General features: G+C 39.2%; 1 protein-coding gene across 1 annotated transcript in view; it reads left to right on the top strand.

Moving 5' to 3' along the window:
* Positions 1-7,471: 7,471 nt before the first annotated feature.
* Positions 7,472-27,256, top strand: part of TAF15 (TAF15 RNA polymerase II, TATA box binding protein (TBP)-associated factor, 68kDa) — a 35,105-nt gene continuing 15,320 nt past the window's right edge. Inside the window, exons 1-7 of the mRNA XM_006833620.1 lie at positions 7,472-7,523; positions 15,720-15,759; positions 17,367-17,421; positions 17,511-17,595; positions 17,679-17,784; positions 21,718-21,911; positions 23,238-23,358. Of these exons, the coding sequence (XP_006833683.1) occupies positions 7,472-7,523; positions 15,720-15,759; positions 17,367-17,421; positions 17,511-17,595; positions 17,679-17,784; positions 21,718-21,911; positions 23,238-23,358 (653 nt within the window). The remainder of the gene's footprint in view (positions 7,524-15,719; positions 15,760-17,366; positions 17,422-17,510; positions 17,596-17,678; positions 17,785-21,717; positions 21,912-23,237; positions 23,359-27,256) is intronic.

The following is a 27,256-nucleotide window of genomic DNA, read 5'->3' on the forward strand; positions in this document are numbered from 1 at the left end:
TCCTATCGTATTTTCTTTCATTGCAATGATTACAATCCCTCCCATGCATCATCATTTAACAGTATTTGCTTCTATTTCCCCTGTTTTTTTGTTTTTTGGATGTACACAATGTAATCATCTAAACAACCAAAAGGCACATTTTGCAAGCGAGCCTCCTGGCCACCAGCACACAGCCCTTCTCTTTCAATGAGTCTAGCTAGAGTCCCCAGCTGCTCAAATTCTCCATGCTATCATCTCTGCCTCCATCTCTGGTGTCGCTGATTCTCTGGGTAAAGTTCCATATTCCACTCATGCTCTTCTCCCTTGATGGACCTAGGGTCCTCTGTTCCTGGAATGTAAGATTAACTACTCCCGCTTTATGTTATAAAACTTCTACCTTTACAGTTGTGACATGATAGCACTTATATTGAATCAAAAGAATCCTATCCCCATCTCCTTTTACCAGGCGCGTAATTCAGTGGGGATTTTACCTTTCCCCACACATTCTGAAACTAAAATCCGTCTTGAAAACTTATGAATCAACCACTTTGTGCCTTCGTAGCACCCCCATTTTAGGTAGCCAATGTAGCTCTGGTAGCATAGTGGTTTCGAATCGGGCTGCTAATCTCACTGTCAGCAGTTTGAAACCACCAGCTGTTCCACAGCAGAAAGTTGAGGCTTTTTGCTCCTGCAAAGATTTACAGCATCAGAAACCCTGTACAGAGTCGCTGTGAGTCAGAACTGACTCCACAGCACATAACAATAATTAACAATGTCTAAGTTGCCCATTCCTATCAACCCTGTATACCGAGGGGCTAGGCTTGATCCTGGATGTGAAGACTCCTTTCCTCTTAGTTAGTATTTTGAGCAACTACAGGAGCTCTGGTAGCATAGTGGTTATGAGTTGGGCTGCTAACTCCAAGGTCAGCAGTTCGAAACTACCAGCTGTTCCCTGGGAGAAAGGAAGCTTTCTGCTACTGTAGATTTATAGCTTTGGAAAACCTATACAGGGTTGCTAAGAGTCAGAACTGACTCGACAGCACATAATCACCACCAACCAACCACATCCACAAGTACAGGTCAAGTTCATTTAGATTGTAACAATTTACACTTGCTTCCTTTATCAAATTTCTTTATCTTTCTCTAACTGAACTTTAGTCATCAAATCATCGAAGCTAGGTCAAATTGGTACTATCTGCAAATTTGGGCGTTCTTGTGCATCTCCCCACACTTCGTATCAGTTGGACACTTCACCCTCTGTGGCTAGGTCAGTGTCCATCATGAGCCTCTATGTTCTTATCTACAAAATGTAGATAACAATAATATCTATTTCATGGGACTATTCAGAGGATTAAAGGAGGTAATGACTATAGAAAACTGATAATGCCACTTCCTTCCTTGATTAGATTCCTCAAATTCTCCATTGCTTTTGATGTAATGTCCAATTTCCTCAGCCAAGCTCTCAGGCTCTGGCTTGTACTTACTTCTTTCACTCCATTTATCACCATTCCTTACCCTTGCAACTCCACAAATCAGCTAGACAGAACCACTTGCTATTCGAAGAATTTTACTCTCCACCCAGAGCACACTGCTCTTGATATATGTTGTTGTTGTTAAGTGCCGTCGAGTCGGTTCCGACCCATAGCGACCCTGTACAGGGTTTCCGAGGGTGTAAATCTTTAAGGGAGTAGAAAGCCTGATCTTTCTCCCGCAGAGCGGCTGGTAGTTTCGAACCGGTTCCGGCCCATAGTTTCGAACCGCTGACCGTAAGGTTCGCGACCCAATTCGTAACCACTATGCTACCAGAGCTCTTGATATATACCCACTGACTAATTCCTGTTCTTTCTCCATAGAACAATTCAGGATGCGCCTCCTCCAGGAAGCCTTCTTTAACACCCTTTTGCTCCTCATGTGGATAAGGTCCCCTCTTCCTCTGAGTTCCCAGAGTGTCTTCTGCATCCTCCAATCTTCTGTCCAGCAGTTGATTGGAAACACTGCTGGTTTGTAGTGGCCATATTAAGTAAGACACTGCCGTTTCCGGAGCAGGGACTGTGCTTCCTATTTATCTTTAGAGCCTTCCAGAAGGAGCCTTGGTGGTACTGTGGGTTAGGCATTTGACTGCTAATCACAATGTCAGTGATCCAAACCTAACAGTTGCTTTGCAGGAGAAAGATAAGGATGTCTGCTCCTGTAAAGAAATACTATCTTGGAAACCTTCCATAGGGTCATTATGAGTCCGAATTAACTCAATGGCAGTGGGATTGGTTTTGGTTCTTCCAGGCCTGACACACAGTGACTTTGGGAGAGTGAATGAATAGATGGTGATACAAACTTAAGAAGCCCATGGTGAGCAGCACTTTCTATATTTCCTTCTTTTAAAATATAACCCAATTCTTAAAAGAAGAACCATGAGCTCTTCTTCCCAATCCAATTCTCTCCTGGGTTCCTTCCTCTGTGTAATGATATACTATATGGTCAAATAGTTTTTAGTCCTGAAGAATTTCTGTTCCTTTAATCTTGCTTGTTTAGACCTGTCTAGAAGGCTTTGTGACCCTCTGACCTAGATTTGAGGTCACATTTTCTGCTGGTGTAGCTGGAAGAGATGACCTCATGTTTTTTTCTGACCTGAAGGCATTAATTCTGAACCTACCTCTCCAGCTTCCTATCACAGTGAATGGCGCCACCATCTGCTCACTTGCATAAATGGGAAACCTAGAATTCATCCCAGATTCCTTTGTTTTCTTTAATTCCTCCTACCTGAATTGGTCAACAGGTCTTGTTCAATCTACAGACTAGCAATCTCTAGGATGTCTTTATTTATTTCTATCTCCACAGCTATTCCCAAAGCCACTATGATCTTTCACCAGGATTACTTGGCCATCAAATGCATTCTTCATCCTGCAGGCTGAAAATGTCAATCTCATCTTTGTTGTTGTTAGGTGCCATCCAGTCAGTACCGACTCATAGCGACCCTATGCACAACAGAATGAAGCACTGCCCGGTCCTGGGCCAACCTCACAATTGTTGCCATGCTTGAGGCCATCGATGCTGCCACATTGCCAACCCATCTTGCTGGGGGTCTTCCTCTTTTTCTCCGACCCTCCACCTTACCAAACATGATATCCTTTTCCAGTGACTGGTCCCTCCTGACAATATGTCTAAAATATGAGAGACAAAGTTTGGCCATCCTGGCCTCCAAGGAGCACTCTGGCTGCATTGCATCCAACACAGATCTGTTGGTTCTTCTGGCAGCGCATGGCACTTTCAATATTCTTCTCCAACACTATAACTCAAAAGTATCAATTCTTCTACGGTCTTCCTTATTTACTGTCCAGCTTTCGCATGCATTTGAGGTTATTGAAAATACCATGGCTTGGGTCAGGTGCACCTTAGTCCTCAAGCTGACATCTTTGCTCCTCAACACTTTAAAAAGGTATTGTGCAGCAGATTTGCCTAATGCAATATGTTGTTTGATTTCTTGACTGCTGCTTCCATGAATGTTGATAGTTGATCCAAGAAGAATGAAATCCTTGACAACTTCAAGTTCATCTTACCCTTCTTTAAAATTCTTTGATGAGTGTCAAGATAAAGCACAAACTCTAATGTAGTTTATAAGGCCTTAGCTTTATCCCACTATTTTTCTACCATTCTCCCCTCACAGTAAACTCCAAACACTGAATTACTTGTTCTACACTAGTCTAAAAGGGAATGATGTGGCTCTGTAGGATAAATACTGGGCTGCTAACCACAAGGTTGGTGGTTTAAGCCCACCAGTCACTCTGGGAGAAATGTGAGGCCGCTTGCTCCTGCTAAGATGTACAGCCTCGGAAACTCCACACAGTGTCAACCCGGAGACCACTGGAGGGCACTTACCAACAGGAAGTCTGGAAAGCACCTCCCACTACTCCTCACTTCCTCAGCTTCTGTTAGTTACGTAGGGTTTGGCTCAGATGTCAAAGTACCTTCTGGGAAAACGTCCTGGGCTTTCTGAGCTTTCACAGCCCTATCTCATACTCTAGAGTTTATGACAGTTCTTGTGGCATTGTAGGATAAACACCAGACTGCTAACTGCATGACTGGTAGTTCAAACCTACCAGTTGCTTTGCGGAAGAAAAATCAGGCTTTCTGCCTCAGATATCCTATTTAGGGTCAATATGAATTAGAATCAACTCGATGGTGGTAGTTTTAATTTTTTTAAAGGCCTGATGATATGCACCCATAATGATTGTTGCTGCTGTTATTAAATGTGTTGAATCAGTTCCTATTCATAGCAACCCTGTATAGGGTTTCCGAGGAGCATCTGGAGGGTTTGAACTGCTGACCTTGTGGTTAGCAGTCCAGTGCTGATCCACAGCACCACACCAGAAGTCTCCCAAACCTATAATGATTACAGCCAAGAAAATCCCTTGGAGCGGTTCTACTCTGTAACACATGGGGTCACCCTGATATAGAATCAGGTTTTGTTTGGTTTTTGGTAGGTGGTACACGGAACTGGAACCAACTCCAAGCCACTTAACAACAATTGTTGTTGTTTTTAGGTGCCATTGAGTTGGTACCCACTCATAGCGACCTCATGCACAACAGAACAAAACACTGCCCGATCCTGGGCCAACCTCACTACTATTGCCACGCTTGAGTCCATCGATGCTGTCACTTGGCCAATCCATCTTGTTGGGGGTCTCCCTCTTTTTCTCTGACCCTCCACCTTACCAAACATGATATCCTTCTCCAGTGACTGGTCCCTCCTGACAATATGTCCGAAGTATGAGAGATGAAGTCTGGCCATCTTGGCCTCCAAGGAGCACTCTGGCTGCACTTCTTTCAACAACTTCACCAACAGATCTATTGGTTCTTTTGGCAGCCCATGACACTTTCAATATTCTCCTCCAACACCATAACTCGAAGGCATCAGTTCTTCTACGGTCTTCCTTATTCACTGTCCAGCTTTCGCATGCATATGAGGTGATTGAAAATACCATGGCATGGGTCAGACGTATCGTAGTCCTCAAGCTGACATCTTTGCTCTTCAACACTTTAAAACGGTCTTGTGCAGCAGATTTGTCTAATGCAATACATCTTTTGATTTCTTGACTGCTGCTTCCTTGAGTGTTGATAGTTGATCCAAAAACAATAGCAAATGGTTAAACCCCCAGGCAATGGTGTCTGATTACCAGGGTTTGAATTCCACTTTGGCCCTTTGCTAGCTGTGACCTAAGGTAAGTGATTTTATTTCTTTATCTTTAACGTGGGTTTTCTTATCTTAACATAGTGGTGGAGTGGATTAAGTGTGGTGACTCAGTGGGTTACATTTGGAGATGCTAACCCAAAGGTCAGCAGTTGGAAACTACCAGCTGTTCCGTGGAAGAAAGAAGAGGCGTTCTGTTCCTGTAAAGATTTGCAGCCTCGGAATCCCTGTGCAGGGTCACTATGATTTGGAACCGACTCCATGGTACTTGACAACAACCCAAAGTTGAGTCCTGGTGTGGCATTGCAGGATAATGCACTGGTCTGCAAGGTCAGCTTGAACTGCAAGATTGGTGGTTCAAATTTACCACCTGCTCCTCGGGTCGCTATGAATCGAAACCTACTGTACGACACTTAACAACAACAACCCAAAGGTCAGTGGTTCAAATCTGTACACGGGAGAACAATGAGGCAGGCTGCTCACATAGCGGTCTCCCAAACCTACGGAATGGTTCTACTGTCTCCTATAGGGGCAATGCCAGTTGGAAAGGTCTGTATGGCAATTGGTGGATTTAGTGAATTGTTACTATGTGGAAATGTAGCTTAAGTATGGCCAGGCTTTAAGATTCTTAGAGAGAAGCTAGAAATCTAGAGGTACATGGTTTATTTATTGAAATGTAAATGCTGGCAAGTAAGTTACCAAACAAATCTGCGGGTTGTCTTTGATCTGCAGACTATCAGTATAGAGTCCTGGTGTGGCGCTGTAGGATAATGCGCTGGACTGAAAGGTCGGTTTGAATCTCAAGATCAGCGGTTCAAATTCACCAGCTGCCCTTCGGAAACCCTATACAGCGTTGCTATGAGTAAGACCTACTCAACTGCACTTAACAACATTTTATCAGTCTGTTGTAGGAACTAAATTAAACCGTGTAAGGAGCTCTGGTAGCGTAGTGGTTACGAATTGGGCTGCAAACCTTAAGGTCAGCGGTCCGAAACTACCAGCTGCTCCGCGGGAGAAAGATGAGGCTTTCTACTCCCGTAAAGATTTACACCCTCGGAAACCCTATACAGGGTCGCTATGGGTCGGAACCGACTCAATGGCACTTAACAACAACAACAAGGCACCTGACAAAGTTAAACATTATTATAGCATAATTGTTGTTGGTAAGTGCAGTCGAGTTGGTTCTAACTCATAGCTACCCTGCATAGGGCTTCTGTACATCTTAGCGGGAGCAGAAAGTCTCATCTTTATAACGTATCACATTACTGAAACTTAAGCTTGTCTCCGGTTCCCCTTTCCCCCATTTCTTAGGTATTGTGTGTTTACACACTTGTGATTTTGTTTTAATGTATACTTTTGTTGCGGTTCTTGTTGTTAGGTGCCATCAAGTCGGTACCGACTCATAGCGACCCTATGCACAACAGAACGAAACACTGCCCGGTGCTGGGCCAACCTCACAGTTGTTGCCACGCTTGATGCTGCCACTTCGCATCACCCTGTAATCTTTTTGTTTTTTTCTCCTTTGATAAGGTGGTGGTGGTGGTTATGTGCTGTGGAGTCAAGTCGGGAGACGCTAACGTACCCAAGCTCGTCACGACTCTGTCCTAGAGCTCGTTGAATACGAACGCCCCCAGGTGGCTCAGGCTCTCTGCAGCAAAGTCAGAGCGAACAAGGTCACACCATTCAAAATTTGAGAGGGGGGAGAAGGACCTTTCTTAATCACGAGCTTGTTTTTGTAAGGTCCCTCCTCTGTCGCTTCCTAACTTCAAACTATATCAGACTCAATGAAGCGAGAAATACAATCGTACTAAAGACAGAGTGAGTAGACTCGACTTCCTTCCCCATCCGAATAATCGCCTTGGTATTTTCTCTTCTCAATTCCCTCTCAATAATGGTATCGTTCGTGGAGGGGAAGAACAGAGAGAAATTAGGAAATCCTGAGGCTTCGGAAGCGATATTAGTATAGGTATTACCCCTCCTGCCCTGGCGCTGTGGTACCTCCCACGATCCTCTGATTGGCTGCGGAGGCCCCGCAGTCGGGCTCCGCCCGCCGTACCGCCCTCAGTACAGCTTCGGCCGCCGCGCCGCCTGGCTCTGGTATCCCTTGTTCTCGGCGGGTTTTGGGGGCTTCTCGGCGTGGCCGTTAGTCATGTCTGGTAGGTGATTCCTTCAGTGAGCAGCGGCAGCGGCGAGAAGGGGCCTGATGGGGTTGGGTCGTCTTCCTGCCCACCAGAGGGCCTCAAGGGAGAGCCCCCGGCCCTGAGGGAGGTTTGAGGTGGGGGGGCGGCTGTGGCTTCGGCCGTCGCCATGTTGGACTGGAGGGACGCGCGATCCCAACGCTCTCGGTCTGCTGATCACGGCAGGAGCGCTTCGGGCCTTATATCTTGGCCCTGTCCTTGGAACCTGAGAAGACGTGCTGCTCCCGGGGGAGGGTGTGTGTGAGTCGGGGGGCGGAGGCCTTTTACGCCATAGTGGGGGCGGGGGGAGCCGTGATAAGAGCATCAGCCTGAGATAATCGGCGCTTTTGGTTCTCCAAGCCACCTCGTCTTTCAGCGAGGCCTCGGGCCAGTCATCTCGTCGCCTCGTACCTCTGTTTCCCCATCTGAAGTGGAACTGGGCCTTCCTGCCTCCCCCATTCATCAGGTGGGGGCCTTGACGCTCTGGGAGCCCTTTCAAAGGACGTTGCTTTGTACTTAAGATCGTACTTAAGAGTTATTCCCTTCGCAGTAACCGCCTGGATTCAAATTGAGGGTGTTTGCATACAAGTCAGCTTCCTTTTCACACACGTACCCTACCCGCCCCCGTGGTTTACAGAGCGTGAAAGTGAGCCCCTTTATTAATAGGCTTCTGCAGGTGCATTAGGCATTCCCCTTAAAACTTGCAGACCAAAGGAAAGGCCGTCTTTCTCCCACGAGGCATTTCAATTGGCAAGGGCCACCCGTTGTGTAAGAGAAAAAGAGGCATTGGTCCCTTCAGGACAGCCAGTGTAGATCCTGCCAAAACAATATAAAGTCTGGAACATGGATGTCCTGGCCATAGAGCAGGCCTGCCTAGCAGTCCACACAAGGGCTTCTCTAAGTCAGGTACCTAACTTGGTAGAAACCATCCTGAGAATTAGATTCTTATTTTTTCAGGTGGAATAGCAGAACATTTTCCAGAGCCATATGGTTGGGATGAAAATGTGTTTGCTGGCAGAATTTTGTACTTTTCTTTTAAAGGACAAACCTTTTTTTTGGGGGGGGGGGCGAGAATAGCACCCCAATCTTGCATAAGGATGGAAATGTGTGACAAAAAAGCAGCAGGCTGAGAAGAGTCCAAATTAACAAGAGTGATTGGAGAGGAGAGTGATATACATGATTCGTTCTTTAGTATTGATGTAAGAAACCAGAATATTAATCTCTTGTGGGCCCATCTACCTGGTCTAAGAGACTGTTAAGGTGCCATTGAGTTCGACAGCCCCAGTGACTCTTTAGGGTTTTCAGGGAGAGACTAGTGAGATTGAACCACTGACTTTGGTTCAAATCTATCTTGCGGTCTAGTGCTTTATCCCACACCACACAGGACTCTGTTTACCTCTTCATGCAATATCTGTTTAGTCCTTTCTCTCCTACACAGAATGATTTCTTAACCCAAACTAGACAGTGGTACACCTTTTACTAGTGGAATGAAGCCTGATAAAACTCATAGAAATATATTCTCAGGATACAATTAAATAACCAAAATCATGAAGAAATTGACCCAGTTTCAGTGGATATTGTTGTTAAGTGCCATTGAGTCAGTTCGGACTCATAGCAACCCTGTATAGGGTTTCCAAGGAGTGGCTGTGAGTTTGGACTCAAACTGAGTTGCGATTCAAACCAACCTTGTAGTCGAGTGCTTATCCTATAGCACCACACCAGGACTCCCTGTCTTGTTTTGAACATAGCTCTGTGTGGCACTGTAGGATAAGCAGTGGGCTGCAAAGGTCAGTTTGAATTGCAGGGTCTGTGATTCAAACCCACCACCTGCTCCTTAGAGACACTATACAGAGTCGCTGTGAGATGGAACCGATTTGATGGCACTTAACAACAACAGTGGTATGAAAAGGACTTCTGGTATGGTGCTATAGGATAAGTAGTGGACTACAAACCACAAGGTTGGAGGTTCAAACCCACCAACTGCATCTCAGAAACCCTATACAGGGTTGCTGTGAGTTTGAAACCAACTCAACTGCACTTAACAATAAATTGGTATAAATGGGTCCTGATGTGATGCTGTAGGATAAGCACTAGATTGCTAACCTCAAGGTCAGTTGTTCAAATCCGTCAACCACTCCTCAAAACCCCTACTATACAGGGTCACTATAAGTTTGAAACCAACTCAACAATAATATTGGTGTAAAAGTTGATGGTCAGCTGCTCTAGGGAGAAAGGTGAGAGGGTCAGCTTCAGTAAAGATTACAGCCTTAGAAACTAGAAAGCATAATATTCTCTACAAGGCAGCTATGAGTCAGAATTGACCCTTGACAGCATTGGATTTAGTTGGTTTTTATTGGTATAAAAAATTGTTTTTTTAATGGGGCTGAGCTGGAAAGTTTTGATTTAAATGAAAAATGTACGATTTGTAAAATTCAGGTTTTCCAGTGTATGTTTGTGAGCTGGTTTTCACAAAACCACACTAATGTGTGTGTAAAAATAATACTTTTGACTATGTATAATGCTTTGTTCTTTGGTGAATGTTTAAATTAATAAATTTAACCGAGTACATTCTTAGATAATGCCATTAGCAAGCCTAGTTAAAGTTCTTTTAAACATTCCAAACCACACTTAGATATTTAATCAAATTGACCCAAACACTATAAATGCCTGACAGATAGATGTATAAGACTTAAGTATTCAGTATATAAATCAAAATCGTAAATAGCAATTATGTATATGGAAATCACAAAGTCAAGATACTTTTTCATTCTGATAATATGGCAGACCAAAATAATTGGGAAATCCTCCATCACCAAATATCTAGAAATGCAAGAACTTACAAAAAAGGCAGGGAAAGTCTGAGGTGTGAAAATAAAGCAGGAAACTGCATGGTAAGTATAGAGCTAAATTGGTGACTGGCTTGGAAGGGAGAGGGTGTAGGTCTCTAAGACATAGGTTTTAATGCCCACTGGCTATGTCGGGGCAGGAGAGAAAGCCTTGAGACCATTGTTGTTTGACTCCTAGTGACCTGTATAGGGTTTACACAGGAGTGAATGGCTGGTGATTTTGAACCGCCCACTTTGCCTTCCTTAACATAAAACCTGAATGTTTGGAGTACTGTACCTTGAGTAAAGAATGAACTAGGAAAAAACTTTCTTACCAGCATGAGAAGTAACAAGGAAGCCTCCACTCTGAGTGAAAAAGAAAAGTCTTCCCTGATAATTTGTAACCCAGAACTTGTGTTTTACACAATTTGAGTGTGTATCCACACTACTTAGTCTGCTCAGGAAGCCTTAAAATCAAGAAACTAGCCCAAAATTGGTTCTGGTCTGGTATTGCTCTTGGTTCCTGGCAGAAACAAATGAAAAACCTTTTCTAAGGAAATTCTCACAGAAAAAAAAAAAAAAAGAAAGATATTTGTAGAATTCTAGGACACAGTTTACCAAGATGAAAATGACAAACAGGATTAGAACACGTAAGATAATCTGAAAAAGAATATTAAAATTTTTTAAGCTCAAAAAATTAAAAAGCCTAAAAGCAATTAACCCTAAGACCAATATTATTTTAAAAAGACCACATGAATTTGAGAAAGCGCCAGTAAGAATTTCTGAAAATGGAAAAAGTGGGTAAGTTAAATAGTAGATAGACATGACAGAAGTAGTGAAGTGGAAGATGTTAAGTGCCGTTGGGTCAGTTCCAACTCATAACGACCCTGTTTAGGGTTTCTGAGGAACAGCTGGGGATTTTGAACTGTCAGCCATGTGGTTCAAACTGACCTTAAGGTCCAGTGCTTGCTTATCCTACAGTGCCACTCCAGAACTCCTAGGTGGAAGATATATGTTATCTAATTTCCTAGAATGCAATTCAGAATGATTAAGAAATATAGGAAGTAGATTGAGAAGTCCTGTACATCTAATAATAAGTTCCACAAGGAGAAAATGGGAGTAGTTGAAAAATTTCCAGAATTACTGAAAGATGAATCTTGGATCAAGCGCTAGTTGCAAACAAAAATAAATTTATAGACATACTGATGTGAAGCTGTAGGTTATGAGATACCAATAACAAAAGTACAATAGAGATAAAAAGGTCATCAGTAAGACTGACAGTAGACTTCTCACAGAATCCAGAAAAACAGTGATCCTCAGAATCTAGAGAGGAACTAACCATTGATCTGGAATCTTGTACCTAGATAATGTGATACAAAAAGATTAAATACCACTCAGGCCTTTACTGGAAGAACCAGTAGAGGAAATTAAATCCAAAGAGAGGAGTGGGATGCAAAAACAACATAGGGGAAGGAAACACGGTAAAAGCAAAAACTGGCTGCATAGAATATTGAAGATAAAAGTGATTAAATTTAGAGGTTAAAAATGAGTTGGAACCAAATTAATGGGGGAAGGATGTGATTGATATTGGAATAAGTGCTGTCTAGTCCTCTAGTCAGTTCTGACTCACAGGGACCTTGTATAGAGTTTCCAAGGAGCAACTGGTGGGTTTGAACTGCTGACCTTTTGGTTAGCAATCCAGTGCTTATCCTGCAGCACCATTAAGACCTATATTTAGTGGAGGTTAAGGATAATTTTTAGCTTTGTCAAGAGTGCATATTTAAAATGGAACACATTAAAGGAGCAGAAATTGAATTTTTAACTTATAAAGCAAGGAGCTCTGGTAGCGTAGTGGTTACGAATCGGGCTGCGACCCTTAAGGTCAGTGGTTCGAAACTACCAGCTGCTCCGCGGGAGAAAGATGAGGCTTTCTACTCCCGTAAAGATTTACACCCTCGGAAACCCTATACAGGGTCGCTATGGGTCGGAACCGACTCGATGGCACATAACAACAACAACAACAACAAAGCAATAGGAGTCCTGGTTGGTGCTGTGGGTTAATGCGCTAGACTGCAAAGTTGGTTTGGACCACAAGGTCGGTGGTTCAAGCTTACTAGCTGCTCCTTGGAAACCCTCTAAAGGGTCGCAACTGACTCAACAGCACTTAACAACAACAACAACAACAACAAAGCCATAGAAAGGATAAAAATAAAGAAAATCCCAACAGGAAAATAGGATGGGAATGAAAAATAAAATAGTGATTATAATAGTATGAAAGCATCAATTAAAAGACAAAAGCGGGGAAAAATGATCTCCATTTAAAGCAAGAAATGTTCAAAGTAAAGAGATGGAAAAAGTTGAAACAGTAATACTAACCAAAAGGAAGATTATTTGTAAGTTCTGTTACTAGTCAGTCTTGGCATTTTTAGTAATAGTCTTCATGTAATGTTAAATAGAAATTCACCAGGAAGATATTAAAAGTTTGTACTTTTATAAAATTACCAAAAAAAGAGAAATTGACAAATTCATGATCAAAAGGGAGATTTTAAACACACTTGAGTAATGTATCAGGCAGGTTGCCCCTGTATTAGGAAGGATATGAATGATTAAAACTAACAAACATGATATAACTAACAGATTTAACAGAATTCACTTAACAGTACACCATGCTTTCCAGACACTTAGGAGGCATTCATAAAAGTCTAGTGAATCCTGTGGGAGCCAGAAATTGATGAGACTTGTTTTTTTTTGGCTCAAGTTTTTAGACTTTGACAGTGCAGCCTTAACACTTTTCATTTGCTCATTTTAGTGAAAAATATTTGCATTTCCTTCTCTGACAGATCTTAGACATTGTCCGAGTGATAGGGAGTAAAACCAAATCGTAACACATACCAAAGAATAGTATAGAAAATAGATTTTTTTTGTTTTAACAGTGGGGTTGATTAGATACAGTAAAGAAAACCCTGGCATGTGGAAATTTAAAAGCACTTCTCAATGGTACAATCTTAAGGCTTAGTGTCTGGTATGCTCATAAATGAACAATTGTTTGAGATGTCTTAATAACATACAAACTGGTTTTCTTGGAATATAAGACATTTGCATTTTGATAATAGTATACCACAGGCCAGACTTGTTGATATGCTTTATTTCTAGTATCTTCTCCCAATTTTAATATTGCAGGCTGAAGGAGTCACATATTTCAGGAGAGCTGGGCTAACTTGGTTGTTGTGTACTGTCCATGCCAACTCATAGCGACCTCTAGGACTAGGTAGAACTGCCCTATAGGGTATTGTAGGCTGTAAATCTGCAGGAGCAGGTTGCCTGGTCATTTCTGCCATGAAATTGCCAGCTGAGTTCAAACCTTGGACCTTTTAATGAGCAGAAGAGCTCTTCCTTAGTCTTTGTGCTACTATCCTTGGGTTAAGGTTAATCCTAGTACCTTATCAGATTTGAGATAGAGTCACATGGCCTAGGTGCTTCTAAGTTAATGGAATGGCACTATAGGATAAGCACTGGATTGCTAACTGCAAGGCTGGCAGGCAGTTCAAACCCACCAGCTGCCCCCCTTGGAAATCCTATAAAGGGCCTCTGAGTCAGAACCGCTATGACAACAATTAATACCACCATCAACAAAGGGAAATCATAGGAACACTGGTGGTGTTGTTAGAGGGTTAAACGTTGAACTGCTAACTCCTAAGTCAGCAGTTTTAACCTATCAGTTGCTCTGTGGAAGAAGAATAAGGCCGTCTACTCCTGTAAGGATTGATAGCCTTAGCAGTTCTACTCTGTCTGATAGAGTCCTGGTGTGGCGCTGTGGGTTAATGCACCTGACTGCAAACGCATTTAAACTGCAAGGTAAGCAGTTCAAGCTCACCAGCTGCTCCTCAGAAACCCTATACAGGGTCACTATGGATCGGAACCAACTTGACGGCAATTAACTCTATCGGATTGGGTTGTTATGAGTCAAAATTGACTCGGTGGCAGTAGATTTGAATTTAATTTTTTTGAAAGGGAAATATGCTGAAATCTTTCTTATAAACTGGCTTGTGCATCTATCTGGTATCTTGTTTTATTTTTCAACAACAACAAAATATTTTCAGTCTTTGCTTTGGGTGAATTTATTTAATTTGATGGATGCAGCTAATCTGTGGTCCAACTGATAGAGCATCTTTCCCCTATTTGGTGGTTAGCTGTAATTCTGTAATTTTATTATTGTGGTTGTGGCAGTGTAACAGATTTTTCTTTTTCATTTCAGGTAGGTAGCTTTATGCCGTCCTCCACATTCAGAGAAGTAGTTTGTTTCGATTTCTTTTAATAATTTCAAATGTATGATTTAAAAAAAACTCATTCAGTCTGATGGGAGATCGTTACTATCACTGCAGGGAAGTAGCAGATTTGATGTCATCTGCTTATATACCAATGGCAATATCCTCATGGCTTTATAGGAATTGAATAAAAAAGAAAGCCACTGGTGTAATTTGTATTTTGGTGTGTTTATAGAATTGTTTTGACAGCATGTTTTTGTATAAGACTGGATGAGGTTGGGTCCTAACGGTCAGCACTTTTAGATTCTCAGAAGTCAGTCAATTTTTACAACCACAAGAGTATTTCATATGAAGTTACTCTCATACATCACGAAAAAACATAGATCATTTGTCTCTGAGTAGCCTATAAAAGGATATAAAAATTGATATTTACTGGTATTTTGAAGTATTGAAAACTATAGTTCAAATTAGTTTTTCTTTGATTTTTATACATATATTAACCAATGTATGCCTTCCTTGCTAGTTTTAATTGCTAAAATGGTATCTAGAAGCAGGTATTGCTGAGTTTCTAGGCCAATAGAGACCCTGAAAGGTTGGTAAAATTAAACAACTGACTCAATTGCTTGTATCAGTTCTTTGGGACTTCTTTGTTATTGCTGCCAATCAAAGCAATTCAAAGCTTTTGGTGGGAAATTGGAATAGCTTTTGGGGGAATGCAAGTAAATACGATTCTGAGATTTATCTTGTTAAAACGTGGTGTCAGTGCCCCTGTTTACATACCTTTTGCATATAAAGATAGTACATCTTGAATTGGGGATTTTTGTTAAAGGATGGCTTTTCATTGTTTCCCAGTTCATTGTGCTGTTATGACCATTTGGTTCTTATGACCATTAGCACACATTCATAGAATAATAGTTTTCTTTGACTCTAAAAGGCAAATTTTAGATTTCTCTTTGTACATTTTTTTTTTTAATTCTTGTTTTTTATTTCTGTAATTTTTATGACATTTTATGTTTCAGTTGTTGTTGTTAAGTGCCGTCGAGTCGGTTCTGACCCATAGCGACCCTGTACAGGGTTTCCGAGGCTGTAAATCTTTACGGGAGCAGAATGCCTCATCTTTTTCCCGCGGAGCGGCTGGTAGTTTCGAACTGCTGACTTTGCGGTTCACAGCCTGATTCGTAACCACTAGGCTACCATATCCTTCCTAATGTTTCATTTAGAAGAGGTAAAGTTAGCCTTTGAAGAAAGTATGATTTTAATTAAGATGTGATATTCTTCTGTGTTTTAGATTCTGGAAATTACAGTCAGTCCGGGGGTGAGCAGCAAAGGTAAAGTATATGTATATTTTAATAATACTGTGAAAGTGTGGAACTGAGAAAAAGTGAATTTAGTCATACTTCCTTCCTGAGAGTTGGTTGGTATCTTAGTGTCTTAAGAGATAATGGTTCTTCACAGGGGGGAAAGAAAGTTGGCCTGTATAAATAGGTGCTGACATTTTTTTCCCCATTTTTTAAGGGTTTTGTGTGCTCCCTAGAGATTTAAAATAAATCTTGTAGGTAATATAAAGACTATGTTTTCTTTAAGAATTTCTTTGAAGAAACAATTATTAAAGGAATTTAAACACTGAACTGTAACAGATTCCTAAAACATTTCGTATTTTATGGTATGTAATATATTAAGGTACTTGTTTCACTGGTGTGACACTGTAGGATAAGCACTGGACTATGAACCACAAGGTCTGCAGTTTAAACCCACCAGCTGCTTCTTGGAGACCCTATACAGTGTTGCTGTGAGTTGGAACAGACTCAACAGCACTTAACAACAACAATGTGTTTCTTTCAGAACAGATTTTCCTAAAGTACTATGAATAGAAACATTTAGCATATTTTGAAAAATTCTTAACATGTTCACAGTAAAAGAAAAGTCTGTTTTTATGTAAGCGTGTATATGTACTAGGTATCTCTTGCTTACCAGAACTACAAGCTTCAATTCAATGGGTATGTTTTGTAGCTCAGTGAAGATATTCAGAATATAGCATCTCAGACATCCTCTGTCATAAGGTTTCTAAGCTTCATGTAAATAAAATTGATAGTATTTTTTAAATAATATTCTCATAGACTACTCCTAATTTCATAGTAGGCTCATCATATATCTATCAAATGCAGTAACTGAAATATGTATTTAAAAGCAAAGGGATTCTTTTAATATTCTATAACTAAAATGATAAAAACTTTCTGTTTTTTTGCAAATGTATTATTTTATTGGATATTAAAAGGTCATTGTGTATTTCCAGAAAGTTTGTTTCTGATTTGTTAGAATGATAAAATTAAAATTCAGATCTTAGGAAGGTACATTTATTCATTCATTAAGTCAATAAATAATTAAACTCCTACCGTCTATGGGCCAGATTCTGCTACACAGCTCTAAAGATGCAGTGTAATTTCATCCTATGATAAGTACTCTCAATATGTGCATGTTTTAATTGCTGAGGCATTAAACAAGATTTTTAATGTCATACTGATCTTTCCAAGAAATTAAAGACATGTACAATTATAGAAGTAATCTGTCAAAATTGGTAAACTGATCAATGTGTTAACTTGAAAAGTCACTTTTTCTACTGTAGATATTTTTATGGGTCTTGCCATGTTATAAGTATAATTCTTTGGGAATTTTGTACATCAAGTGTTTTGCTTATCTTTTGGAGATTGCTAAAGGAAAGTTTTTGGTATTTGACATTCACGTGGTTTGAAAATGACTTCATTTATGTCTATACTAGCTTACTTTTAATATATTCTTGAAAGAGATAGGCAGCTTGACAGTTTCTCAGAAAAGAAGGTTGTATTTGAGTTGAAAGTAGAAAATAAAGGTAGAATTTTTCATTTACACCTTTAATTCTTGGTGCATTTCTTTTAAGTATTGCATTTTTCTTTTACAGTTATTCTTCCTATGGAAATCAAGGCAACCAAGGCTATGGACAAGCATCATCACAAGTAAGTTGAGATATAAACTACTTTCTTCATAAAGTAGACATTTTTAACTTAAGTAGGTGATAAAATTTGAGTATTTACCTGAATTTCAGGGCTATTCTGGCTATGGGCAACCATCTGATTCTTCATATGGACAGAACTATGGTGGTTACTCCAGTTATGGACAAAATCAATCAGGTTGGACTGGTTTGTTAAATTTTCTATTTTAGAGATTTCAAAATTATAACCTTCATTAAACGGTTTACCTGTTCAATTTTTAGGTTATTCACAGTCCTACGGTGGTGGTTATGAAAACCAAAAGCAGAGCTCTTATGGCCAGCCGTCTTATAATAACCAGGGACAGCAAAACTCGGAATCATCAGGAGGGTAAGGAAACATTGGGTTGGACAGTTGAAATATCTTTTGAGTGTTAGATTTCACCAACAAACTCTTAGTTTTTAGAAGAAGTTGGGTTTTTTTTTTGGTTTTGCTTTGTTTTTTAATTTGTTTTTATAAAATTACTGTTTAGTTGTAAATGAATGCTCATGATTTAAATGTTAGAAAAATTTGGACCTTTTCCTTATATGTGAGATTAAATAAAAACCTGTCTGTAAAATGAGACTTTTCGTATATACCTTTTTATCTTAACTTTCTTTTTGAACTATTTGGTTGTATTACTTTTTTAGGGATAAAAATTTAATTTAAAAAAATGCCAAAACCTTTCCATATATCCACATATGTAAGATCCCCTAAAATATGTTTTATTTGGTAATATGTTGTTGTTAAGTACCAAAGAGAGGTGACCCAACGGAATGCAGAAATCATTGGACAATCTCTTTGATATCTCAAGCGAGTAAAGTTTTGCTCAAGGTAATACAGAAACGGCTAAAATCATACATTGACAGAGAACTTCCAGAGGTTCAAGCTGGATTCAGAAGAGGCTGTGGAACGAGAGATATCATTGCAGATGTCCAATGGATCTTGACTGAAAGCAGAGAATATCAGAAGGATGTTTACCTATGCTTTATTGACTATGCGAAGGCTTTCGATTGTGTGGATCATGACAAGCTGTGGACAACATTGAGAAGTATGAGTATTCTAGAACACTTCATTGTACTTCTGAGAAATCTGTACTTGGACCAAGAGGCAGTTGTTTGAACAGAGCGTGGGAACACTGAGTGTTTTAAAATTGGGAAAGGTGTGCGACAGGGTTGTGTTCTTTCACCGTACTTGTTCAATATGTATGCTGAGCAAATAATACGAGAAGCTGGGTTCTATGAAGGAAAACGTGGCGTCAGGATTGGAGGAAGACTTATTAACAACCTGAGATATGCAGATGATACAACCTTGCTTGCTGAAAGTGAAGAGGACTTAAAATATTTACTGATGAAGATCAAAGAGCACAGCCTTCCATATGGATTACAACTCAATGTAAAGAAAACAAAAATCCTCACCACTGGATCAATAAACAGCATTCTTATCAATGGAGAAGAGATTGAAGTTGTCAAGGACTTCATTCTTCTTGGATCAACTATCAACACTCACGGAAGCAGCAGTCAAGAGATCAGACGACGTGTTGCATTGGGCAAATCTGCTGTACAGGAACTTTTTAAAGTATTGAAGAGCAGAGATGTCACCTTGAGAACTAAGGTGCGCCTGACCCAAGCCATGGTATTTTCAATAACATCATATGGATGTGAAAGCTGGACAGTGAATAAGGAAGATCGTAGAAGAATTGATGCCTTTGAGTTGTGGTGTTGGAGAAGAATACTGAAAGTGCCATGGACTGCCAAAAGAACCAATAGATCTGTTTTGGAAGAAGTGCAACCAGAGTGCTCCTTGGAGGCCAAGATGGCTAGGTTTCGTCTCTCATACTTTGGACACATTGTCTGGAGAGAACAGTTGCTGGAGAAGGATATCATGCTGGGTAAGGTGGAGGGTCAGAGGAAAAGAGGAAGACCCCCAACGAGATGGATCAGCCAGGTGGCATCATTGATGGTGTCAAGTGTGGTGGCGGTAGTGAGGTTGGCCCAGGATCGGACATTGTTTCGTTCTGCTGTGCATGGGGTCGCTATGAGTTGGTTCCGACTCGATGACACCTGACAACAACAACAAGTACCATCGCGTCTGTTCCGACTCATAGCAACCCTGTATAGAGTTTCTGAGGAGCTGCTGGTGGGTTTGAACTGCTGAACTTTTGGTTTGCAGTCCATTGCTGATCCTACAGCGCCACACTAGGAGTCCTGTTTGTTAATATAGCTGGATGAATATTTACTAAAAGTTTTTTTTTTCCCTTCAAATTTTAAGAGCCTGTATTTGTTACTAATTTTGATAATAGTAACTTCTTGTTATGTGCCGTGGAGTCGATTCCGACTCATAGCAATCCTGTACAGGGTTTCTGAGGCTGTAAATCTTTACGGGAGCAGAAAGCGTCATCTTTCTCCCACAGAACAGCTGGTAGTTTCGAACTGCTGACCATGAGATTAGCCTGATTAGTAACCACTACGCTACTAGAGCTCCTTGTGCTTTAAAGTTTTATGAAATACTTGTTTCTAGCTTAATTTATCTTCAGATACCACTGTGAGATTTGTTGTTGTTAAGTGCTTTTGAGTTTGTTGACTGACAGCAACCTGGTATAGGGTTTCTAAGGAATGGCTAATGGGTTTGAACTGCTGACCTTGTGGTTAGCAGTCCAGTGTTTATCCAGGCCCCTACTGTGATATAATGTCAGTAATATATCCTAATTTTACAGAGAGGCAAAGGAAAGGTTAATTTTACATATTTTTATTGTGGTTTGGGCAACATTTATAGAGCAAATTCGTTTTCCATTCAACAATTCATACGTGTATTTGTTTCATCATATTAATTGCAGTTCCATCAATGTAGTAGCATTCTTCCCGCTACCTCTCTGGGTGTCCTGTTTCCATTCATATTTCTTTCCTGCCCCTCCCTGAAAAGGTTAATTTTAAATTTAAAGAGAATTCTTTGATAAGGTTATGTTTCTAGAAGCGTGGCATAAATGTTGTCCAAAGAGCAATGTTAGATTGGGTTTGACAGCTGTTTTAAAGTCAAGTGCTAGGCTTCTGACCATTGATGTGTTGTGACTGGGAGCATACTGGATTTAGTTAGATTATTTTGAAGCAAAGTAAAATGTGAATTGATTAAGATTAATTTATGTGTACAAATGGTTAACTGGACATGAAAAGTCTACCTAGAGACACCTAGGAAGAAAGACTTGAGGTTCTGCTTCTGAGAAATCAGCCTGTGGAGCTTATGTGGACATCATGAGTCAGAATTGATTTGATGGTGACATTTATTATTGTTTTTTAATTAAATTGAAACTTTTCATTCATTTTTAAATATTAAAGTAAACATACTAGAACTCATAACCCATTAAATTGCCATTCAACATTCTCAACCTGTGAGCAGGTTTATTGTTTAGAATATACTTAGGATTACTTCTAGAATTGTAAGAAATAATAAGGAAGCAATCTCATTCATTACTTGATAGACTAATTTTTAGATTAAGACAAATGGCATCACAAAGCAAATTCTGTCATCTTTTCAGCAGACTTAAATAGAAGTGGTTTTACTGTTTTCTAAAATTGATTGCTAGACGGTTTATCAAAACATCTACTGTACGGTCTCAGATAGATGGATCTCTACTGAGGATCTGTTATTAAAAGAATAAGCCTAAAAATATTTTAAGAGGTGCTGTTGTAGATAGTTAGCTTGTTAGCTTTTTAATGTAACTATTAAAAATAACACTGCACAATTGTAGCATGTTTATTGAAGAATCAGACCGATTGTTCTTTGTAGTAGTTTAATTTTTAAATTCAAGGAAATAGTGACAACCATAGTGATTTATTGCTTCACTGCAGTTTTTAATGAAGTGCTAGTAACTCTGTAGGATAAGCACTGGACTGTTAACCAGACGTTGGCAGTTCAAATCCACCAGGTGTTCCTTGGGAGAAAAATAATGTGGCTTTCTGCTCCCATAAAAATTTGCAACCTTGAAAATCCTGTGTAGGATTAATGTGAGTCTAATCCGACTCAACAGCACTTAGCAACAACAGCTTTTAAAGGTATTTTGTGATTTTTCTCATGATGTAGCACCTCTTCAATGATAGTAAAATTGTTATTTGATAGGCATTCACTGGCCAAAAGGAGACTTTGGTAAAAGCTGATAATTATCAGTAGAAAATAGTGTTTAATATGATTGAGGTTTAGCTTGGTCAGGCATCTTATATTTATATCAGTCTCCATTGACTTGCTCTGGTAAACATAGTCCTTCTGTAAAATCTCTTGATTTCTGTTTAGCCAAGGTGGACGAGCGCCTTCATATGACCAGTCAGACTATGGTCAGCAAGATTCGTATGACCAGCAGTCAGGCTATGATCAACATCAAGGCTCATATGATGAGCAGTCAAATTATGATCAACAGCATGATTCCTATAATCAAAACCAGCAGTCCTATCATTCACAAAGGGAAAATTACAGCCACCACACACAAGGTAAGATATACTGACTTCTATAATTTGTTTTGTTTTGTTTTTAGCTCGTAGAATAATATTTGTATCATGTTTTGGATTAAAAGATTAACAAAATTTGAAAAGAATTAAACTGAATTGACCTTGATGTTCTTTCATGACCATCAAACTAATTTATTAGATTTTCATTTCTGTATTTCATGAAAGCTCTCAAGTAGTCACATAACTTCTTGATAACTTGACTACATGAATTAACATTGTGTCAATTAGCTCTTTGTCAACCTGGCCGCTACTAGCTCCTTTTGATTAGTGGTGGTGTACTTGGTTTGGGGAGATTTTGTATTAGCCTTGGAGTCCTCCTGGTGTGGCACTGTGGGTTAATGTGTCAGACTGCAAAGCCATTTGAATTGCAAGGTCAGCAGTTCAAGCTCACCAGCTGCTCCTTAGAAACCCTCTACAGGGTCACTATGGGTTGGAACTGACTCTACAGCACTAAACAACAACAACCTTGTCTAAGAGGGGCAAGTCATCCTTGCTTATGTTTTCCCATTGACCTTATAAATAACCACTTAATTAATAATCTGTATACTTTAAGGATCAAGGATCTTATATTCATTTTTATACCTTCAATGCCTAGCATAAAGCTTGATTCATAGTAAGTGCCCAGTAAATATTTATTGAATCCTTGACTGGATAAATAAATGAGCAAAAGTAGAAGCTCATTCATTAAATATATCCCTTTACATTTTGAAAATCCAATTATTCCTTGTGCATGTTTGAACCGACTCTATGGCACTTAAGTACAACATGTTTGACTTACATTTAAATGTTTTGAGATGAAAAAAATAATGACTTTGAAGATTGTTATTATTAAGTGCTATTGACTCAATTCTGACTCATAGTGACCCGATATCAGGTTTCTAAGGCCGTAACCTTTGTGAGAGCAGAGAGCCTCATCTTTCTCCCTTGGAGCATTTGGTAGACTAAAAGCCTAGAACCACAGATCTTATAGTTTACTACAGAGCTACCACGCTCCCAACTTTGAAAATTAATGTACTTTTAATCCAATTTGCCAGAGTTCTTGTACCTAAGAGTATACTTTTATTTACACTGTTCAAAAGAATTATTTTGCTATCTGACTATCAAAATGTCATTTGACACAATTTGAATAGTTCTTAAAATATGTAAGTCCCAGTGGTTTTATAATAGCTTGCCTTTTATGATAGCTTGTGCACAGGTGGCATTTTCTGAAGATCATAATATGTGACTTAAAGAGCCATTTAAGCTTGTTAACATAAAATGACAATGGTTATTTACTTAGGTACACATTCGTTATTCTCCTTTTTGTAGATGACCGTCGTGATATGAGTAGGTATGGAGAAGATAATAGAGGATATGGCGGGTCACAGGGAGGAGGTAGAGGGCGTGGGGGATATGACAAGGATGGAAGAGGTCCTATGACAGGATCAAGGTAAGTATTTAGGTGTAAATGCCTACATTTTTTTCTTTTTTTCTTTGTTATTATTGTTGGTTAGATTTCAGCATCTAATTTAGTTAAGAGACTTAAAAGAGAGTATGTTGTGGAGAGAGAGGGAAGAGATTCAGAATTTATTTTCAGTTTTAAGTTGGCACATAAATTACCTTAGAATAGTCTGTGTAAGCAGTTAACTGGTATGGTGTGTCTTAAACACCAGTAGAAAAATGCCCCATACTGTGGTGTGGTTAAACCACTTGACTTAGTCTTTCCTGCCAGAGCTAGAACCTGAACTTTAAAAGATGGCTCTGGAAAATCCAAATGTTGTATATTAAAAGAACAACAGGTAAGTGACCTCTAGATTAGAAGGCAGAGAGGCTGTTCCTTAGACTTGAATTCCCTTGGGAAGGAGAGTGTGTAGGAGACAATAGCAGAATATAAAGGTGTGGGATTAGGAAATGGAGTAAGATTTAATATAAGTAGACTATTTTTTCTCCCTTCTTAAGTAAATAATGAAATAATTTAGTGTAGTGCCACTTACCATTGTGTATTTTGTCTAAACTAAGCTATTGGAGAAGAGTGACTTTTTTATTCTGTTTTTTATTTTGTTTTTCATTGCTAGTATTATCAGATTGTGGTATTTACTTATAGCCTGTTAATGAAAACTGGTTTAAAAGTTATTTTTAAGAATTCTGTCAAACAAAACTGAAAAAGTAATGGACATTTATTGTATTAAGATGATATTTGCAGACTGCAAATTTGTGTGTAAAATACATAGACATAAGATAATTTAGAGCCCTGATGTAATGTGTTAGGATAAGTATTGGACTGCTAACTGCAAGGTTGGCAGTTCAAATTCACCAGTTGCTCTCGGAAACCCTATACAGGGTGGCTGTGAGTTGGAACTGACTCGACAACACACAAGATAACTTATGTTCCTTGGGAACTGAAATTGCCATGACCCATTAACTGATAATTAATAATATATTCATACCATTTCACTCTTTCGCTTTTTAGTCACTGAGTGTCTGTCCCTTGTTGTGACCTGAGAAATAAAACCAGCTACATATAGCACTGTTGTTTTTTTTCAAGTGAACCAGGAATTTGATCTCACTAACTTGTGCTTCACTGTTTAGTATACAGTGCTTTGATATTGTGGAACAAAATCTAAACATTTAATATATTTTGTAATTTTGATAGTTCAAGTTAATTTACTAAGGTAAAACAAATATATACTTTCTGATTACCAAAGAGAGCATTTTACCATCATATGGATGTGAATGAAATAAGTAATATAAAGTTACATGGTGCTTACCTCCTTATAGCCTTCCTCCTACCTTACAGAGAAACCCAAACTAGTTAACCAATTTCTAAATTTCCCCGTCAGTGGGTTTTAGATAATTGGACAACCTAAAATGGTATATTTGTAGTACATTATAGGTTTAATTTTCTTTATAAGGTTGTTATAGCCTAATAGATTATCTGTTAAACTATGTGATTACCTTCTGAGAATGGTAGACTCCCACCTTTTATAGGCCAGGGATGAAAAAGGGTAAGGAAGTCTTTAAAAATACATTTTCTTCTTTGAGAGATGAGAGACGATGTTCCTTGAAGTCAGAGGGCTGAAAGGACCTTGAGTGATTTCTCCTGATAATGGAGGGAAAAAGGGTCTATACTACTACCAACCCAGAGGTCCAATTTTAATTACTTTCTATAACCTTCTTGACAATCTATTTGAATATAATCTGTGGTCCAGATACTGATTCGTGAACTACGTTTTTTCAAGCTTTATGCTTGTTGTTATGTGCTGTGTATGCGTAGAATTCCTTTAAATGAAGTCTTCTGCAGAAGTCCAATACATTAAATCAGAACTGCTTATTTGGTTGAATAGGGATATGGTGGAGGAGGGGAGATCTATAGCCAATGATTGAGGTGTTCATGCAGGGCCTATTTTAGGAGTCAGCAACATTTTAAAATAGTAAATATTGTAGGCTTTATGAGCCTTACAGTTTTTGTTGCCACTATTTAACTTTGTCCATAAAATGCCAAAGCAGACAGAAATTGTGACAATATGTAAATTGATAAATGTGGTTGTATTCAATAAAGCTTCATTTATTGACATTGAGGTTTGTAAAAGTTTTATGTGTCACACATCTTACTCAAGATGTGGTTTAATTAATAATTAGGGTTTTGAATTCTATTTTAGGTATTTAGTTTCTTACTTTTCCTTTTTTTGTGTTTTTTTTTACATTTGGTTTTACATTTTAGAACCACAGTATCTAAACTTTTTCATTAATCTTCATCAACACTCCCATTTGTGTTTCTAATCATCTTACTTAAAAATAACAAGGTTGAAGATACCTATTGGGGGATTGTTTCAAGTGTATCTGATTTGTTAGATTTATATTTAAAGAAGGGCATAGTTTATGGATGAGGGTGGAGTCTGGAAAGTATAGGACATTTTTAGACTCTTAGATTGCTTGATGACTAGAGGTCAAATTAAGATCAGAAGGAAATTGTCAGCTTTCCAAATAATGGAAGAAAAGTATGAAAATTATGGGACTACAGGAAATCTTATTCTTTGAAAACAGCAATTACAGCAAAAAAGATAAAATTTCTAGTGGTCACATAAAGTTGATCATTGACATTTTAGTGGATTAAAAGCTTAACTTCATAAATTCTCCCAGTGTTTTTTCAACATTGTAACTAATCAACTACAAAATGTCTGCTAGAACACAGAACATTATAGTGAGTGGTGGCACTGTATATTAGCCATTGGACTGCTGACTGTAAGGATGGTGGTTCAAACCCACAGCTACTCTGGGAGAAAGATGAAGGTGTCCACTCCTGCAAAGAATCACAATCTCAGAAACCCTGAAAGGGTTTTTATTAGTGGGAATCAACTCAATGGCTGTGGGTTATATGTCAAGCTAAGTAGTTGTGTAGTTTCAAGACTTCTGAATATTTTCACCCTTTGACAAGAATGATTGTTGTTAAGTGCTGATGAGTCGGTTCCAATTTACAGCAACTCTGTATAGGGTTTCTGAGGCTGTAAACCTTTATGGGAGAATCTTTTTTGGAGGAGTGACTGGTGGACTAGAACCACTGACCTTGAGATTGCAGTCCTACACAGCCACTGCACTTCATATTGAAAAATATGATTAACTTTAAAAAATGTACATATATGTTTGGGTGGTAGTCTAGAACAGTGCTATCCAATAGACATATGAGAGTAAGTAAAAAAAGTATTGCTATATAAACCTTAATTTTTAAAATGTCAAAATGTGAAACTGCTGTTTCTCGACACTCTCCATATAAGTCTATATTTTTTGAAGATGGTGTTTCCATATCTCTAACTCTAACTCGTCCTTGAAGAATTCTGTACTTCTCAATTTGCACCACATCAAAACGGCAGTTAGGGCATCCTGGAAGACTCAAATCATGTTCTTTGAGTTTGGTAACAAAAAGAAGTCTGAAGGGGCCAGATCAGGGCTGCAGGGTAGATGGAGTAAGATTTCCCATTGACATTCACTTAGGCTGGCCTTTGCTTTCCGAAAGAGCAGTTGTGTTGTCGTGATGGAAAAAAATTCATTGGGGCAACTTTTCTGACTTATTTTCCCTCACTAAGCCAGTATTTAAATTTTTTAAAACTTGCTAATAAGCCTCCAGGGTCGTCTGTCTCGACAAAAATCTATCAAGATTATTTCTTTTGAGTTCTAAAAAGCAGTCGCCATAACCATCTGAGCTGACCTCTCTGCCATGATATTGAACAGGCCCAGAAAATCACCTTGGAAGCCGCTGTTTTGATTGGACCTTGCTATCTGAATTGTATTGATAAATCCGAGGCCTGTTCCTGGTTATAATTTCATAATGGAAAGAAAGATTAACTCTTTGA

This window comes from Chrysochloris asiatica, unplaced genomic scaffold (genome assembly GCF_000296735.1).
Source record: "Chrysochloris asiatica unplaced genomic scaffold, ChrAsi1.0 scaffold00007, whole genome shotgun sequence".
In the NCBI taxonomy this organism is placed as follows: domain Eukaryota; kingdom Metazoa; phylum Chordata; class Mammalia; order Afrosoricida; family Chrysochloridae; genus Chrysochloris; species Chrysochloris asiatica.